The following is a 17,092-nucleotide window of genomic DNA, read 5'->3' on the forward strand; positions in this document are numbered from 1 at the left end:
GCTATTTCCCTCTGGATTTCAGTGGCTATGGATAAAGCTTTCTATGAGTTGACAAAGACTCTACAATCTGAAGTAGCTAGATCGTTGCTTTATCCAGCTACAGCTATCTACATTTCACTTTGTAACTTGCACTTAATGAAAATGTGTAGTATAAAAATTATTTTTAAAATAGATCAAATGTATTTTTACTTCAAAATAGATCTATTCAAATAAATTTATGGAAGTAGGAAGCTGTGAAAGGCCTGCATCAATTTGGTAATTTCTATTCATTTACTTTCTTTTAAATAGAAAATAATTGTAGTGCTGTGGTATGACTGGTCACTGCTACTTTTACGCTTCTTTATGTGAATTTTCTGGGAAGTTTCAAAAATACTAGTGAAGAGCCCAGTATGCACACATTTCATCTTTTCAGGCAGTCTCATTTTCCTCAGCAGAAAACCAAAACATTAAGCTGAGAGATATCTCTGACTGAGCCTGGACCCAGAGGATTTTTGAAGCAACTAATCTACTTGGGATAGCTCTTGTCATTCTGCAAATGCAGCAAAATTATTTCCTTATTGCAGTTTACTGCAGTTCGATAACCATTTTATTCAAAGTTCAGAAACTTCTAGGAAGTGAATAGAAAAAAAGTGAACAATCCTAAAAGCTTGTTTCCCTTCTAGTTTATTATTTTAAAAAGCAAGAGGAAAAACTGGAATCTTATAACTAAAAGATTTTGGACTCTGTAACTGCAGATATCTATTAGTAAACCTGTTAATATTATGTGTAAAGTCTGGTTTAGTAAGTTCTGTTAAATGCATTCTTCCTGTTAAAAGTTAGTATGATAACTATCTGAATAAAACCAGTTTCTGAAGCTATTTTATTCTGCACTCCAATAAAATTCTAATATGCATCAAAAAGAAAACAGATACCACAAATGTACCAAACATTTAACAATTAAATCATGAGGCTTTGTACATGGTTATAAATTAACCTGTTAATTTTAATTGTCACGTGTTGGGATTTTCTCCAGCACTCTGGGGAAAAAATAGGATCTTTTTCTCCATTGCTTACCCTTAATAGGTGGTATACTGAAAACAGCAACATAAAAATGTATGTGTTCTATGTGGACACTACTCTGGTTATGTTGAGTCTATGGGTCTTTATTCCACACCTGTGATGGAGTTGCATTTCCATTCTAAATAGAAAATAATTTGACTTTAACTCTTGACTGTATTGCTGTAGATTTCTCTTCATCCAGTATTTTGCTCTGTTTGCATTGGGTTCTGCAGAAGCCTGGGAGTATACAATCTTGCACTCTCTTACCATTGTAGCAATTTTGCTTTTAGCAAAGGGAGTATAAAATAGCTGTATTACAAAATGGAGTGGTTGACAATAGCTCAGGGATATCACTTCTGTACTGTAACAAAAGATGGGCATCATTAGTTGAAGCTTTAGTGTGTCTTAGTGTAGATACAGGAGCACCAAGGGCTCTGTCTTTCTGCCAAATAAACCAGCTTCATTATTTCAGGCTACAGTAGCTACCACAGAACCATTTGTTTCTGTGGAGCTTGCCAGGAAGGGGTGGTCTGAGATGGTTGTTTTGATGAGAAGATCATCCCTCCCTGAGAAGTAAACTGAGAGCACTGGCTGAGCTTAGCAATGCCATTGAGGAGACATGACTCTTCACCCCAAAGTGATAGTTTGTGTTCCTTTATCAGTGTTGTAAGAGGGACTCTGAAAATAGATGCTTTCAAAGCAAAACAAAATCACTTCTGACATTAACCCTGGACTGATTTTTTTTTTTCTGTCTATAAACAGCACATCTTCCAGTTTGGTGTGTATTAATCCAAAAATATAATGTGCCTCGAGTTCTTCCTCAGATGAACATTGTGGTCCCATTGCAGTGACGTGGAAGGTGGCACGGGACCCTGAGCTGTGCTGAACATGCTGCTGGCAAGCTTAGATCAGTGATGTCAGTGGATTGGTTGGCATAGACTGGAGAGAGATTCCCAAAGACTGTTTAAAAAAAGAAATTACTACTTAAGAAAGATATTTTTGTCTTCTGTTTTTAAAATAAAGCAATGAGTGTGACATTGTAAGCTAGTGTGTCAGAATTGCTGAATTTGAATGACATTTTGTTCTTTGCAGCTTTTTTTCATTTTCTTTGCTTTAAGTGCACAAAGGAAGGAAGATAGTTTCTAATTGTGCAGATGCCTTGGCCACCTCATACACGTTCTAGTTTACTACAGGGAGGAAGACAAGTGAGGAAGGGAGCAACATCAGGTGCAGGATTGACAGCAAGGCAGCTGCTCCAGGAATGGGTGATGACCACTTAGGGAGATGGAGGAAGAGACAAAGAGAAGCAGCAATGGCAGGAAAAGGGCAGTGGTGCAGACCAAGGGAAGTTATTGATTAATGTAATACAGTTTTTAAAAAAATAGATATTCTTTTTGTAGTTGAGAAGTTCACCACTTTCACAGATGCCTGGAATCAAACACAAAATGGTAAGGATTGGAAGAGACAGCTAAAGATCATCTAGTCCAACTCCCTCCTAAAGCAGGTCCAGCTTTGACTATTATGATGAAAGTGCAAAGATCATGCTGCAAAAGCTGTTACGCCTGTAGCAACCCTGTGCTGTGCTCCATGCAGCTGGATACCATATCTTTAACATTTTTGTGTGCTCAGTTAGTTGCAATAGAGCCAACACTGTCTTCTCTGTCCTTAGTATGAGAGCTAGAGAATCAAGAAAAATGAACCTTTTTTGCTATTGGCACAGCAGTGGATGACAAGTTGGTATGGCTACTGAGCAAGAAAGGCCAGTTTCTATCTGTCTAAATAAGAGTGAAGCTGAGAGATTTATCATTGCTTAGTTCAAGTGCTGCTATGGAAGCTTAGGCAAAAATAGGAGCTGATTGTTCTCCATGAAGAAGGCCAGTAAGATCCATTACTTTTCTTCTGTCTGTGTCATCCTTGTGTGGCTTTGTTTGCATTGAAGAGTTGACTACAGCACACCGGACCTATGCAATGGTGGTGTTTTTTTCTGCTCTTCTGTTTGTCCCTCTTTGTCATCTGATCTGAACTGAATTTGGTGTTTATGTAAATGAAGAATGTTGGCTTTTTTTTAATGAACTCTAGGAAACTCTGTAAGTTCATAAAAAATACAGCTACTTTCTGCTTTTGTACAGAAGGTCTCCTCTCCGGTTTGATTTTGTAATTGTTAGTGTTAACAGGTTTTTGTAGATAGTGTTGCCAGTTCAGTGACTTCAGCATTTTGAATATGCTAAATCAAAACATGTGTTATTGCCAATAGACTTCTTTATTTTTCAAAAACAGCATGTCTCAAAGCTGTTCTGGCTTCTTCCCTTTTATCATGGAAGCAATGACTTAAGATTGGATTGTATCTTCAGTTGTCGTTTACTTTCTACTCAACATTTGTAACTATATTGAATTTTAAGAAATGTCTGCATTGATTATGACATGAGCAGTTTATTCTGTGTGACTTCTGATGAGGTATACAGTTAATTCAAGCTTCTTCCTGAATTCCTAAAGAGCATGAGTAACTTTCTTTTTTAAATTGATTGAAGTCACAAACTTTTCTAAAGGAACAGGAGACCCTCTTAATGTTATGATAAAACATTTTCCACATCAGAAAGCTATTCTAAATCTGCTTCAGAGAAGAGTCTTAACTGTGTTTCTGCTATTCTAGGGAGCTTCTTATTATTTAAGCAGTAACATGCTAATATCCTGAGTAAGATATTCCAGCAAAAATACTTCATTTTTAGTAGACAGTAAAAACAATGAAACTAGATTACGTGTGTAGACTTACCAGTCCTGCTGTTTGGGCAGGGATTTAACAGATTCCCAGACATCTAGCAGCTACTCCTGGAATCAGCAAATGCCAAATAAACTCAAGACAATCCTGCAGCTGAGTAACAGGGAGTCTAATGTGTCCTGCTTTGTGACCTGCCAATATTGGCATGTTTTCATGTCTTTTCACAGCAGTGCTGGGAACTTCTAATATTTTCTTCCATTTCAAGACAGAATTTTCTGGAGCAAAACAAATTGCATCCTTCAAACATGTTTATTCATTTAATAATAATTAATAATCATTACTTTTTCATGCCATTTTTAAAATTTTTGTTTATTTCCACTGGCAGGTACCTTCTGTCTGCACATGTCTGATTGAATTACATAGGGAAGTAATAGGAAATGTCTGTAGAATTTTTCTCTTCCAGGAAACACTTTTGAAAATACCTCATATTTGTCTGTCTCAAGGTATTACAGAGGGAAAAAAATTTTCTTCAGAAGTTTATGAAGCTGAAAGTAAATTATCTCTTGCAGGGTTATTCAATATTTTAGACAGATGTGAACTCTATCCTAAACTTAAATTAGTTTTGGATTGTTTAATGTATGTTTTAGTTTTATGCATATCCTACCTATTTTTTAAACTGCCAGTTTTTAATATCTGTCTTCATAGCTTTAATACTGCTAAACACTCTTGTACTCCCAGGTTATTGCCTTATTATATTTCATAGTTGCAATATGTTCTTTTTATTATAATTATTTGTGTGTTAAAACAATCTTTTCTGGATATTCATGGTTTTCATACAGTTGTTCTTTTTTAGTAAAGAATTGATTTAAAGATTTATAGTTGTTAGGACATTTAATTTTCTACATTATGAATTCAACTTCAATTTGGAAGTGTTTTCACTAGCAGTTACGAGTAACATAAATCATAATTTATCACTGTGTTAACCCTGTTTTATATTGAGCAGCAATCATTTCTTTATAAACTACAATATAACTTTGTTCCACTTCATATTATTTCCTAACAATATATGCCCTTTCATCTCCTAGCTTTCTTGGAGACTTGGAGAAACCCTATAGCCCCATGACACTAGTTGGGCAGATGAGGAAGAGGGAAGTAGTTTTTTATCCCCTTGTCACTTTTCCTTTTGGAAAATCTCCTCCAGCATTATCTTGGAAGTGTGAGCATTCACATAAAAAATCAAAATATCTACCAAAAAGAAATCCTTCCCTCCAAGATATCTATGAAAAAGTGCAGTCTGTGGTCTCAGATGCTTAGGATAATTTCAACTTTACTAAAAACAAACGAAAACCACCCCCCACCCCACCAGCCACCTCCCTGAGAATGCTAAGCAAAACTTCAGACAAAATACAATGGAAGGGGAATTTGTTTCTTTTCTCCTCAGAAGTTGGGAGACTCTGAGATCTCACATTTTCCAGGAAATCCATGGGATCTAAGCTCAAATCAGTCTTCCCAAGACTAAGTTTAGTTTATTTTCTAGCTTATAGTTCTGCTTTTCTTTGTCCTGCTACTTAGTAAGAGATGATTGCACAAATATGAAACTCCAAACAGAATTCCAATAACTTAGTAGAAATACATTTTGAATTTTTGTTGGAAGGTAATAAAAAAGATGGCTTTGAAAAATGTATTTAAAGTGTAAAATTCCAGCAATGGACTGTCTCCCGTGTGTTCTTATATGGGCACTTTTGCATTTGTTGTCAAGGAGAAAGAAAGGGGATGTGGCTTTATTGATCTCAATGGAGTTTACCATTGCCTTTAGTTTCTTCCACTGACAAATGTGTCTGACTTGATCTATATTCAAGTCTTACTATTGCATTTCTGTATCAGTTTATTTTCTGTATGAGTAAGATATGTAATAATTTTGGATGGAGAGAAGAAAAAACAACCAGTTGTGTCTCACAATGTTCACTTATTTCCTAATTAAGAGATTCTCATGGATTTCTTTTTCTCCAAATAGTTTCTTTGCAATATTTTCTATTTTCATTTCCTTTCTTGATCCTTTTAAAATCACCTCTACAAAACATGTTTATTTTACAGTTGCACAAGAATATTGTTGTTGAAAATGAAGCTGAACTAAATGTTCAGGATATTTGTGTTAAAGTTTAAATATTAATTGTATGACAAAGAGTAAAAATTCTGTTTAGGAAGGGATGTAAGCTTTAGCTAAGACGCTAATAGATAAGCATAGCAACAGAAGTGGTTGCAACTGGAAAAAATGGAAAGAAATGAGAAGTTTGATAAAGACTCTTTATGAAAATTAGAGGAATAATTTATATAATAATTTTCAAGACATATACAACAATTTTGATTTAAAATACTGCATGAAAAGTAGTGGCAAACAATTTTTAAGAACACAATTTCTCCATGTACCCATTGAAAAGATAAGTGAGCTTCAAAATAAATTAATTCTTGTTTATATTAAAAAATACAGCTTGTGGTTAAAATTTATTGGAAACGAAATCTTGCTGAACAGGAAAAAAATTACCTGACTCAATTGAGTCACCTTTTTACTTTACTAACGTTTGATGTTTTCACAGCCATAGATGTCTATTAAACAAAAGGAACAGGAGAACATAATTTGAGTTAACTTCTAAGTGACATGTCTATAATTAGTGGTATCTTGAGCAGAACTTATTTCTGAAAGTTTACTCTTTTGGGGGATTGTCTAATTAGTTTTGCAATATAATTATGGAGGAAAACTAAGCAGAGAGACAAAAAGCAGGAATTAAACCTGGATCTGGTATTTCGTAACTTCACTCTATCATGAGGATGCTGGATATTAACAAAGCTCCATTACATGCAAGAAGCTGAGTGTTTGGTTAAGGGCTTTCGTAATGGGGTTCTTAGAAATTTCAAGTATTTAAAACTGTAAATATTTTTTAACTGATTTAAGGCTTAGTGGTCTGATACACCTGAATGGTTAAATGACTATAGAGAGACATATACAGTGCTCAGAATTGTGCAGAACTTGGTCTATACAAAGAATGACTTATACATCAATGTAAAATACATAAAAAAATTAGTGTTTAGTAATTTCTACTTTTCTATTTATTTTTTTTATTGCACCCTCTTAATTATCTCAAATGGGTTTTTATGTTTTTGCCAATATTTTGACAGAAATTATTAGTAAGTTTCTAGGGCAAAGAAGAGGGATGAAGATTACTTGCAGGAAGTATATGCAAGGAAGAAAGGTAGCTGGAGGATGAAGGGAATAAGAGGCATAGTGCCAAGGTCAGAAACAGCATCTTCCTAATAGCCACATACCTTATGTTTTGTGTCATGGCTGGTGCTGTCTTTAACAGTACAATACAACTGTTCTTATACAACTATACTAGGGTTTGATCCACTGTGGAATCTAGAGACAGAAGCAATCTTCTCTCTCATAAGCTTTGAGGAGATAGTTTTGCATGGAAACTTTCATTGTAAACCTCCTGGCCTATGGAAAAGGAGGGTTCTCAGTCTCAACAGTTACAGATTACTGGGACCAGGATTCAGATGATTAATTTGGGCAGCAGCTGTGTATAAGAGAGTGTTTTGCAGAAAAGTCTAAAGCTGGAATGAGATAAGTCTGTGACTCCACTTAGGATGTGTCTGTGCTCTGTGAGTCACCGGCTGAGTCTGCGAGGTGAGAGTTATCTTGGCATAAACTGAAGTGTTCTCTTCCAGAAAATGAATCACCTGTTTCTGAATGTATCTTTTTTAGTTAATTTTTATGAAGTAAACAGTTTTCACAGGCTTCAGTACAGTCAAATATGTGTGTTTTACTGGCATAGCAGAGGACCTTTCAAGCAAAGGGAGCTCACTCACCTGTTGGGGCCAATATTTTTTAGACTTTTCCGAGCAATTTGTCTGAGTGATCAGTACAGTGCCAGAAACACTGTCCTGCTGGCACTGCAGACTTATTCCCAAATGTATCCCCAAGTAGGGACACTAAGAGAACTAAATCAGATCTGCCAAATGATCTTTATTCTCAGCCTACTTCTGTTTATTCTCCTTACTTTGTCCCCTTCTAGCTTTGAAGTGAGAAATTTTGTTGTGTTAAAACCTGGTGGGGGGAAAGAAAGAATAAGCTTTTAGGATGTGCTGTCCGTGGAAACACTGTTTGGACCAGAAGTTGTCCTGGTATCGAGGAAGCTCCATGTTACTAGTTTTCTTTTTAGCTTAACTAGTGTAAACACTATGAAGATAGTGGTTGAGCAGATCAGTTAGAGCAGAGAAGTCCAGTTGGCGAGGGAGCTGGCAAGAGATCAGCAGAGCCTTCAAATTCTGCGTGCCCTCATGAATGGTGCCACAGATATCTTCATGAAGCTTCACATGAGATACAAGATGCTTTGCAACCACACTTAGGGGTCTTGTTCTTCAGGGAGTTTTATCTGTTTAGATGTGGTCATCTACTTTCTGTTTTCCTTTTTAAATGCAAAGGTAATAGATACCATGACACATAATTCAGAGGTTTTGTTGCAGATGTTAGTACAAAATACAAGTGATTGGATTTGGTGCATTGAGAACCAACATTAGATTTGTAAATGTATCCCTCTTGGCATTGGCATACATTAGACATGCTATATTATAGGAGACACTTCAGATGGCCAAGTCACATTTACATACCTTTCTCTTTGACTCTCACCAAGCAGCTTAGACTTCTACTCTTCCAGCTCTTGTTAGAGTTAGGTTAACGTGAGCTCATGTGGCTGGTCAGACTTCGGGTCATCCATTACCTGTACATCAGCTTCAATCTGAGACAAATAGTTCACAAGACAAGAGGAATTTGTGTCATAATTCTTACAGAGAAGGAGTTGTTGCTGACCCAGCTGAGCTGATTGGGTCCCTGTCTGACACAGGTAATCCTGCAGGAGCTCCACCCGTGGCTCCACATCTCATTCCTTTGGTACATCCTCCGAGGCAAAGGCAAACACAATGTCAGGCCTAGTTGTGCAGCATTTGACATCTGCATCCAGGCCTCATTGTCAAAGCCTGTGGCAAGTTCCTTCTGAAGTAGATGGCCTGCTATGTAGGGTATCCCCTACTGAACCTCCTCTGGTTGGCAACAAAAACCTGGCGCTTAAATGTTCACCAATAAAACTGTGGCTGTGGAACTGACCTTTAATTTCAGTCCCACAAAAGTTGATTTTATGATTAGTCATGTGGTGAGTCCTGCCTTCCCTCTTTCTTTTAAGAATATTTTTGGGAATGATTTTGTAAGATAATTTGTATAGCTTCTTTTCCCTTGCTAGGCAAAAATACAAGCTTTTATTTTTTCATTTCTCCCTTTTGCCTTTTTTTTCCTCACGTCTTCATAGCTGCAATTCAATATAGAAGGCATGGGGAATTTTTACATATTTTTAGTTGATATTTTGTTGGGTCAAGTGCCTTTTTTTTTCTTACAATGTTTTTTGAAGATGTTTCTGTTGTGAGATGAGAACATTAAATTGTGTATATTTTTTCAAACTAAATATATTTGAACTTTTCACAGGATAGAAAGTATATTATGTGTTTTAGATTCTAGTATAATTACCATTATGAACTTTAGTCACTGGAGCTAATCAGTGAGTGGTTTGTTGTTACAACTGGTTGCTAGGTTTTTATTCATGGTAGTAAATTTCTTCTGTTCCTTATTTCTCTGACTGACCTGAATTTCTCATGATATGTCAAAGGAAAACAGGGTGGTGCTGCAGTACAGGCTAGTTATTTGTTTTTGTATACAACAATTTCTAGGGAGAAAAGTGTCAGGAATCACTGCAGTTCTGAACATGACCTGATGTTACTGCTGTATGTCCAGTAATTAGTTTTTCCACCATTAGTGGCTTTTACACATGTGTAAGTAAGACTGATTAACTTGAATTTTGTTTTGGCAAAGTAGTCAACTTATAATTGTAAAGAATCAACAGGACTTAAGATTGTAAAAGTCACTATCAGAGAGTTGCTCATAATTAGAGTACATGTAAATTTATAATTAATTATATTTGTATCATTAATAATACTCTGATGGGGTATCTAAGTTCTATTTCTTGTCATTTGATAGTTCTTTAATGATGGAAAAACTTTTGAGAAAACTTTCTTTTAAAAAAATTACATTTCAAAATAGTCATTTTAAATTTTGAAACTTAAAATATAAATTAGATTACAGAAAATAAGATGTTTCTTAATTTACCCACAGGTTTCTTTTGTATTATCTATTAAAGTAGTCTTATGGCTTGTCTGCATGTGATGAGAAAAACTTGAGTGGGAAAAGAAAAAGATAGAATAAGTCTTTTAAATGAGACAAGCTTAAATATTCAGACACATCAAAACATTATTGGAAACAGAGATTTGGACAAATTTCCTCTTGCAACCACATATGTACTTTTCCGTCATCCTCATATTTTAAGAGTGTGGGTGGAAAATAAGCATATTAGTCTCAAATGCAAAGGATATGCCTATATCATCATCAAATTTGTTATACTCACCTACCTTTTCCACAATGTGTTTATTCAGCAAAGATAGTGTGACAGGTAGGTACATTCATAAATCTAGGAGAAGGTTATTTTTCATTAAATATCTGCTTAGCAAGATAACCACTTGCATAAAACCTCATGTGTATTTATTATGGGAAACTGTGTGAGTGTGTTGTATAACTTTATTATTTATGGAGAAAATTCAGCTTAATATTTGATTTAATAATTGAATCAACCCTCCTAGTATCTTGAAGCCCAGTTCAGAACTAAGCCATAAAAACATCAGAACCAACAGAAATGTGTTTATAATCAGGCATATTTTGGCACTTGTTCTTCTATTTTAAATTAACTATGGTATTTAGTCAAATACTTTACTTGGCAATGTTTTGTTTTTCAGGATGGCAAGAAGAAGTTTGACAAGGAAAGTGAGAAATATTATTCCATCCTAGACAAGCACTTAAATTTATCAGCAAAGAAGAAAGAATCTCATTTGCAAGACGTAAGCACTAAACAAATTCTTACCCAATTTCACATTTGCATAGAGATTGTGATAGCAAAATTGTTCTTCTCAAGACATACTGTATTTTGGTAATGCAAAACCGTGGTGGTACTTTGTAATCATGCTTATTGTGAATATAATTTCTTGAGTGGGATTAATATGACCCTAATACTAGTTAAATATTTTAACAAGACAATGTTCTACATGTCCACCTTTGTGTATTTCAAGTACAACTAATGTTTATTAGTTCCAACAACAGAATACTGCAATAAAAATGTGGCTTTTATAACTTACTTGTGAAATATTTGAAGGTCAAATAATTAGTTACTTTTTTGCTATTCAGTTTATTACTTGATGAAATTATGCTTCTGTTTAGCATAAATTTTAATATGGGAGGGTGAACTGAGATCACTTTAACAATGCTTTTCTTTATGCTTCTTTTTTCCTCTTTTCTCACCTTATTCTGAGATTGCAGCATCAAACTGTATGCACAAATTTAGCTTGGAAGAGTCTGTATGGCTAATTCCTTTCTGTGAAACTAGAAGTCTTCATAGTTTAGGGTTCTTTTAAGAGAAGGATTCCAGGGCTTTTCAGTATGCTAGTAGAAATGACTATGATTTGTCTTTGAGGCAAATTACAGTAAAACTAGCAATTTGATATCAATGACACTTTGGGATGTCTGCCAAAAGCAGTTAAAAATTATTTTCATGGGATTACTCTTGTCATGGTGGCCCTTAAGTCATGGGGATTAATTTGCAGATGTTTTTGCAGAAGATGTGAGCATCACTCGGTCACAAACTGTAGGGGGCTTTTTTCATGTTTACCAATAACATGAATATATATAATTCGACTTAAATGAGACTTAGCACTTAGAAATTTGTAATTATTTACAAATATGTTTATACTTCTGAATTGCCATTGCTGCCTATATAAATATCAGTCTAGATGAAACGTTACTTCATAGAATTGTTAACGTTTGGAAAAGACCTTTAAGATTATTGAGTCCAACTACTAACCTCACACTGCCAAGCCCATCACTAAACTAAACCATATTCCTCAGCACCTCAAATATGGGTCTTTTATCTATAGGGATATGACTCCACCGTCTCCCTGGGCAGCCTGTTCCAATGCTTAATAATGCTCTCATTGAACAAGTTTTTTCTAATGTCCAGTCTAAACCTCCCCTGGTGCAACTTAACCCATTTCCTTGTGTTCTGTCGTTCATTACTGGAGAGAAGAGATCGCCCCTGACTCACTACAACTCCCCTTCAGATAGTTGTAGAGAGTGACCATGTCTCCTCTCAGCCTCCTCTTCTCTAGGCTAAACATCCCTACCTCTCGTGGTCACTTGGCATAAGACCTGTTCTCTAGACCCTTCCCCAGCTTTTTTGCCTGTCTCTGGACACACTCCAGCACCTCAGTGTCCTTGTAGTGGGGGGCCCAGAACTGAACACAGTATTCAAGATGTGGACATGGTATTCAAGGTGTGGATTTATGTAGGATTGATTAACTGTTCCACTTTTACGTCTAAGTTGTATATGTACATCTTTTACTTTTCCTAAATATCCTGTGAACTGATGGAGCATTTCTGTTAGAGGCTAAGCACAAGCTGAGAAGGAAAGAAAACAAAAATTTTATGTCAAAATATGAAAAAGTGAACTTCTCTAGAATAAGAATAAAATAAATATAACAAAATATTTTACTCTTGAGACATGATAATAATTACAGCCTAAAAAAAGCAGCTGTAGTGAAAAATAACAACTATGAATCTAATAAACCGTGGTGGAGTAACAATGGATTTGGCTTAAGTATATAAACTAATGGAAAACCAGAATAAATTTTTCCACTGTGTCCTGAAGTGACATCTCTGTGTTTAAAAACCTTGTAACTGAGGCTGAGGTTTTTCTAAATTCCTCACTTGTAAAGCATCTACAGCATAACTACCGTAAGTAGAAAGTGCAATAACAAATCACTACCAAAAATGTTAACCAGTGAGACTTTGGCGTCTATCTGTATTGTAAATAAAAGGAAGCCAAACACCAATTCTTTGCCTGAAATCCAGGTGGTAGCTTTTGCAGCACATACAGAGTGGTTTCAGTGAGCCTGATTTATGGCTCCTGCGAGCAGGAGAGTTTATTGGAGCAGCCCTTAGAACAGCCAGGTTAGGAGCAGAGAACCAAACAATGCTGGTGGCTGAAGCTTTGACCGAGTGAGCCATACTGGTGACTGGGCTCAATGCAAGTGAAGGGAAGTCCTTGCTTCAAGCCAATGTCATCCAATCAGTGAAATGGGAATACTAGCTTTTGATTGCTACTGTCACACTGAAAAATACTTCTTTAACTCAATATTTCTTTAATTGTTGAAGTTTGTTGGTACCTCATTGCATTGTGTGATTTTAAAGAGGACTGGAATAAGCAAAGAGTAGTTCTTGTACTGTATTGGGCTCTTTTAGATATCTCATAAGTCCAATTGAGAGCACCTTAATTAGACATCTAGAGTTTTATAGTTGAAAATATTCTATAGAGTGTGTATATTCATCTAGTTAAGATGTACTGGGTATTTTAAGAGCCTGCAAGACTGCTTATGTAGTTTACATAGATGATTAGACTTTTTTTTTTCCTTTAGCATCAACTTAATACTGTCTTTTCATTGTCTGTGGAAGTCCACAGTGCAGCAGATAATGGTCAGAATTCACTGATGTGAAAAAACTCCTGATTTTTTTTCTCAAAAACCTGTTTCAGACTTAGGCATAAATATTAGAGGAAAGGCTTCAATCTCCAAGCTTATGTTATGGTATGCATTTTAGCGGTATCCTACGCCAATGAAAATATCATTCACTCTAAACAGATATCATACAAGTAGAGACTCAGAACCACATCCATCAAATTTTTTTATTTTTCTTACATGCAGTTTGAATCCATAGAAAAATGTGGAAAGTCCTTTCAGTTTTCAAAACTTTTAAATCACGTACAAAGTGTGTCTCACAAATTTGAATCCTCTGTGTTCACACAAATTTATACATAAAATTATACAGAAAATCCATTTTGGAAATTATGGTTTAGTCTCCATATACTAGTGGTGATTATGGCCTTAATTTAGGAACCCATCCCTATTTGAGATGGCACTTGGTTGTCATATCATTACAACTACAGTCTGTTTAAATGTGTTCAGAAGAGATATGGATTTAATTAGGTATTTAAATATTTTTTCTGAGTCAAAGCCTGAAAGACCTCATTTCTAAAACTAGATTCTCTTATTTGCACACAATTAAATGGGAGAACTGAAATCCGTCTCAGGTGCTCATTGATGGCACTTCTGTGAGTGAGGACTGCCAGATGGTGTCTCAAAGTGGTGGCGCTTGGTTCTGTTCAACTTGGTAGCATTACCTTTGTGATATATTTTTTGTGAAATAATATTAACAGAGTATCAAAGAAAACCATAGCCAAATGCATTATAAGAATGGCACATGGCAGTTAATTTCATGATACTTCATTGCTGGAGTTTGAGTGCTTGATTTCTGCTTTATAAGGTTAGTTTCTGTATGTAATTTCCTGATTAGTTCCTTACAGGCATGGGAAAGAAATGCTAGTACTGAATCTTTTGCAATTGTTGTTGAGGTCCATGCTTTGAAGTAATGTTAGAGCACTGTGATAGGGAAAGTGGATCAATATTGTTAAGTCTGCAGCTAGGTCAACGATAGCAGCATGTCCTTGCCTAAAGAAGCAATGTGAATTATATATGGTGTTACTGAAGACCCAAGTTCTGTCTGAAGGAAAGAACTGACCTTTTACGTTTTTTAATGTTAAAAGTACTAAACTTCTTTTATGATGTGTTTGCTGGTTTAACATTTACTGTCAAAGGAAGGCAATGTCGAGCTTTTCCAGTTTTCCCATATATGTTATTTTTAACTAGAGGATATATGGAAGTATACTGCTATAGTTTAACTGGTATACATCAAAAATAGCTGAACCACTCTTCCTCAGGTTGTCAATACTTGATAAAATTTCTCTTAGACCTAAAACCAAAACCTAACTAATGCGTTTCACAGGGATTTGCTTGAGAAAAAGATTCATTACAAAGAAGGATGAATTAAAATGGAATCTGCATCTCTTCAAGAATTATTCATATACTACATTGATTGTCTGTTAAGTCCTCCTCCCAAGGCTTGTTTAAATTGAGGATAAAAGCCTATTACTCTTTATCAACTGATAAGAGTTAATTCTTCAGCTGTTCAGTCAGAAGACGATGTTTTGGTACTTGATCTTCATGTCGGATGGTATTATTCAGGCACTTCTGACAAGTATTACCTTGCAGTTCTGATGTTTGAAAATTAAAACATGAAGAATAGTTGATTTATGAGGTTAAGGACTTAAATATGTTTATATTCCAAGAGCATGTTACTTGTACTATGGAATAATGTTGCAAAATGTCATTGTTAAGGAGTCCATTTAAGAAAGTAAATACCTTCCCGGGACACTATTTGAAGCTGAGAAATAGATGCAATTTCATTGCATGTGATACTCAAACATTTCAATAGAAATTGCTATCTTTTTGTCTCTCCTTAGTTCCTATCCTACTCTCTTCTGTTTCTTTTTCTAAGCTTTTCATACACCAGGGACAGAGTTCCTGCTATCACTTTTCTTTGATTCCCTCTAAGCTCTCCTAAAATCTAGTATATTAAAGTGTAAACAGGAAGAGGAAACAAAAAAAAGAGGGAGGAAGAGACATGAGGTTAAAATATGTAATGTTAGCTTTGTTAGTGAAAAAAGCTGTTTTTAAAGCAATCATGAGAGTAATTAATATTGTCTGTACTTCATTTTGTCTTCCAGGCAGATACACAAATTGACAGAGAACATCAAAACTTTTATGAAGCATCGTTAGAATACGTTTTTAAAATTCAAGAAGTGCAAGAGAAAAAGAAATTTGAATTTGTAGAACCTGTAAGTTTCATGCTTTATTTTCTTTAGAATGTATTCATTTAAAACTGAAAATTTAATTTAAAATATCTTTTTTACACCCTTTTAAAGTAGTGGTTGGAGACTGTATATAGACAGACATTAAGATCTTGACTTGTGTTCTTTCTATATTTATTAAAGGATTACGTAAGAGTATCATATCTACTGTGAAGTGAAATGTCTGGTGACTTTGGAGTGTGCATAACATTTTAACGGGGCAACATGTGATGTTGTGTCTGTGCAACACATAATGGATATTTCCTAATACCATGATTTCATGGTTGAAATTTTAAGTACTCTGTTTTGGCAGTGTACACGTTTTTCTAAGTTATATATGAAATAAAGTGAAAAAAAACAGTTTCTCTGTAGGATAGGTAAGTGTATTTTTTTCTTGCAGTCATCTGTCTTTTGTTTACTTTGCATATAAAAAAGCAAAATGACATAAAAGAGGAAGATAATGTTATATGTCCAAGTCCATATTTACATCTGGGATTTTCTCCTTCACATTGTTTGTCCCCCCCTCACTAACCAATCTTCTGGGTCAGTCAATACTGAATGCTGGCTCAGTGTGATGTGCTAGCATATTTCTGTGCCACAGCAGTAGCATTACCACTATTTATGTCGTACAGGACTAGCTTGCCAGTTGCCTTGTTTAGTTGGTATTGGTAGCCCTTGACAGAGAACTTCCAATGTCATCTGTTCCTTCCCATTAGGCACATGGAGCATTGCAGAGCATCATTTATGAAAAAGAAACATGACAAGTGTAACTTTTTCTCTCTCTCGCTCCACACTATCTTCCTGCTTCCTTGTAACTAACCAAAGCAGCACTCTTGACTGTGAAGCAAGTGAATTACATCTCTAACACCCAATGTCAACCAAGAAGAGCTTTTCAATGCCTCCCTTCTGTGAGATGAGAATGCATTGTATAGTGAATGTTTGACATTGATGCAAACTAATGAACCTGGATTCAGCAAGCAGTACTTAGAGAAATCCTATCTTTATGGCATACAGCTGCCAAATCTTAGAGACTAAAACTTTACTCAGGTTCCTAAATAAGAACATTTTTCTACCTGTCAAAGATTAATCCAGAGTGTCTCTCTCTGTCTACTTCTGCAAAACTCTCATATATTGGAAAATCTAGCAATCTTGACCTCACTCTGACCCTGGTATAGGAGACTTTATGCTCATTTAAAGGAATACAAACTTTCTGTATTAAGAAGACTTTGTACATTGGGAAATACTGTGCAATTGCATTTAGTTAATATAGGCTATCTTTCATCCTGTGTGCTAGACAGAGAGGAAAATAAATTTAATTGTATATATTTTAGCTGGAGTGACAGGGATTTATCCTTTTGACCATGAGCTGTCCTCATACTCTGTCAGCCATCGCAAC

The 17,092-nt window shown here is 35.4% G+C and overlaps 1 protein-coding gene across 1 annotated transcript in view; it reads left to right on the forward strand.

Annotated features, from left to right (window-relative positions):
* The window catches only part of ARHGAP42 (Rho GTPase activating protein 42), a 154,882-nt gene that overhangs the window by 86,904 nt on the left and 50,886 nt on the right, over positions 1 to 17,092 (forward strand). Inside the window, exons 5-6 of the mRNA XM_061991652.1 lie at positions 10,643 to 10,744; positions 15,574 to 15,684. Of these exons, the coding sequence (XP_061847636.1) occupies positions 10,643 to 10,744; positions 15,574 to 15,684 (213 nt within the window). The remainder of the gene's footprint in view (positions 1 to 10,642; positions 10,745 to 15,573; positions 15,685 to 17,092) is intronic.

Source organism: Colius striatus, chromosome 1, assembly GCF_028858725.1.
Source record: "Colius striatus isolate bColStr4 chromosome 1, bColStr4.1.hap1, whole genome shotgun sequence".
NCBI classification, from domain to species: Eukaryota; Metazoa; Chordata; class Aves; order Coliiformes; family Coliidae; genus Colius; species Colius striatus.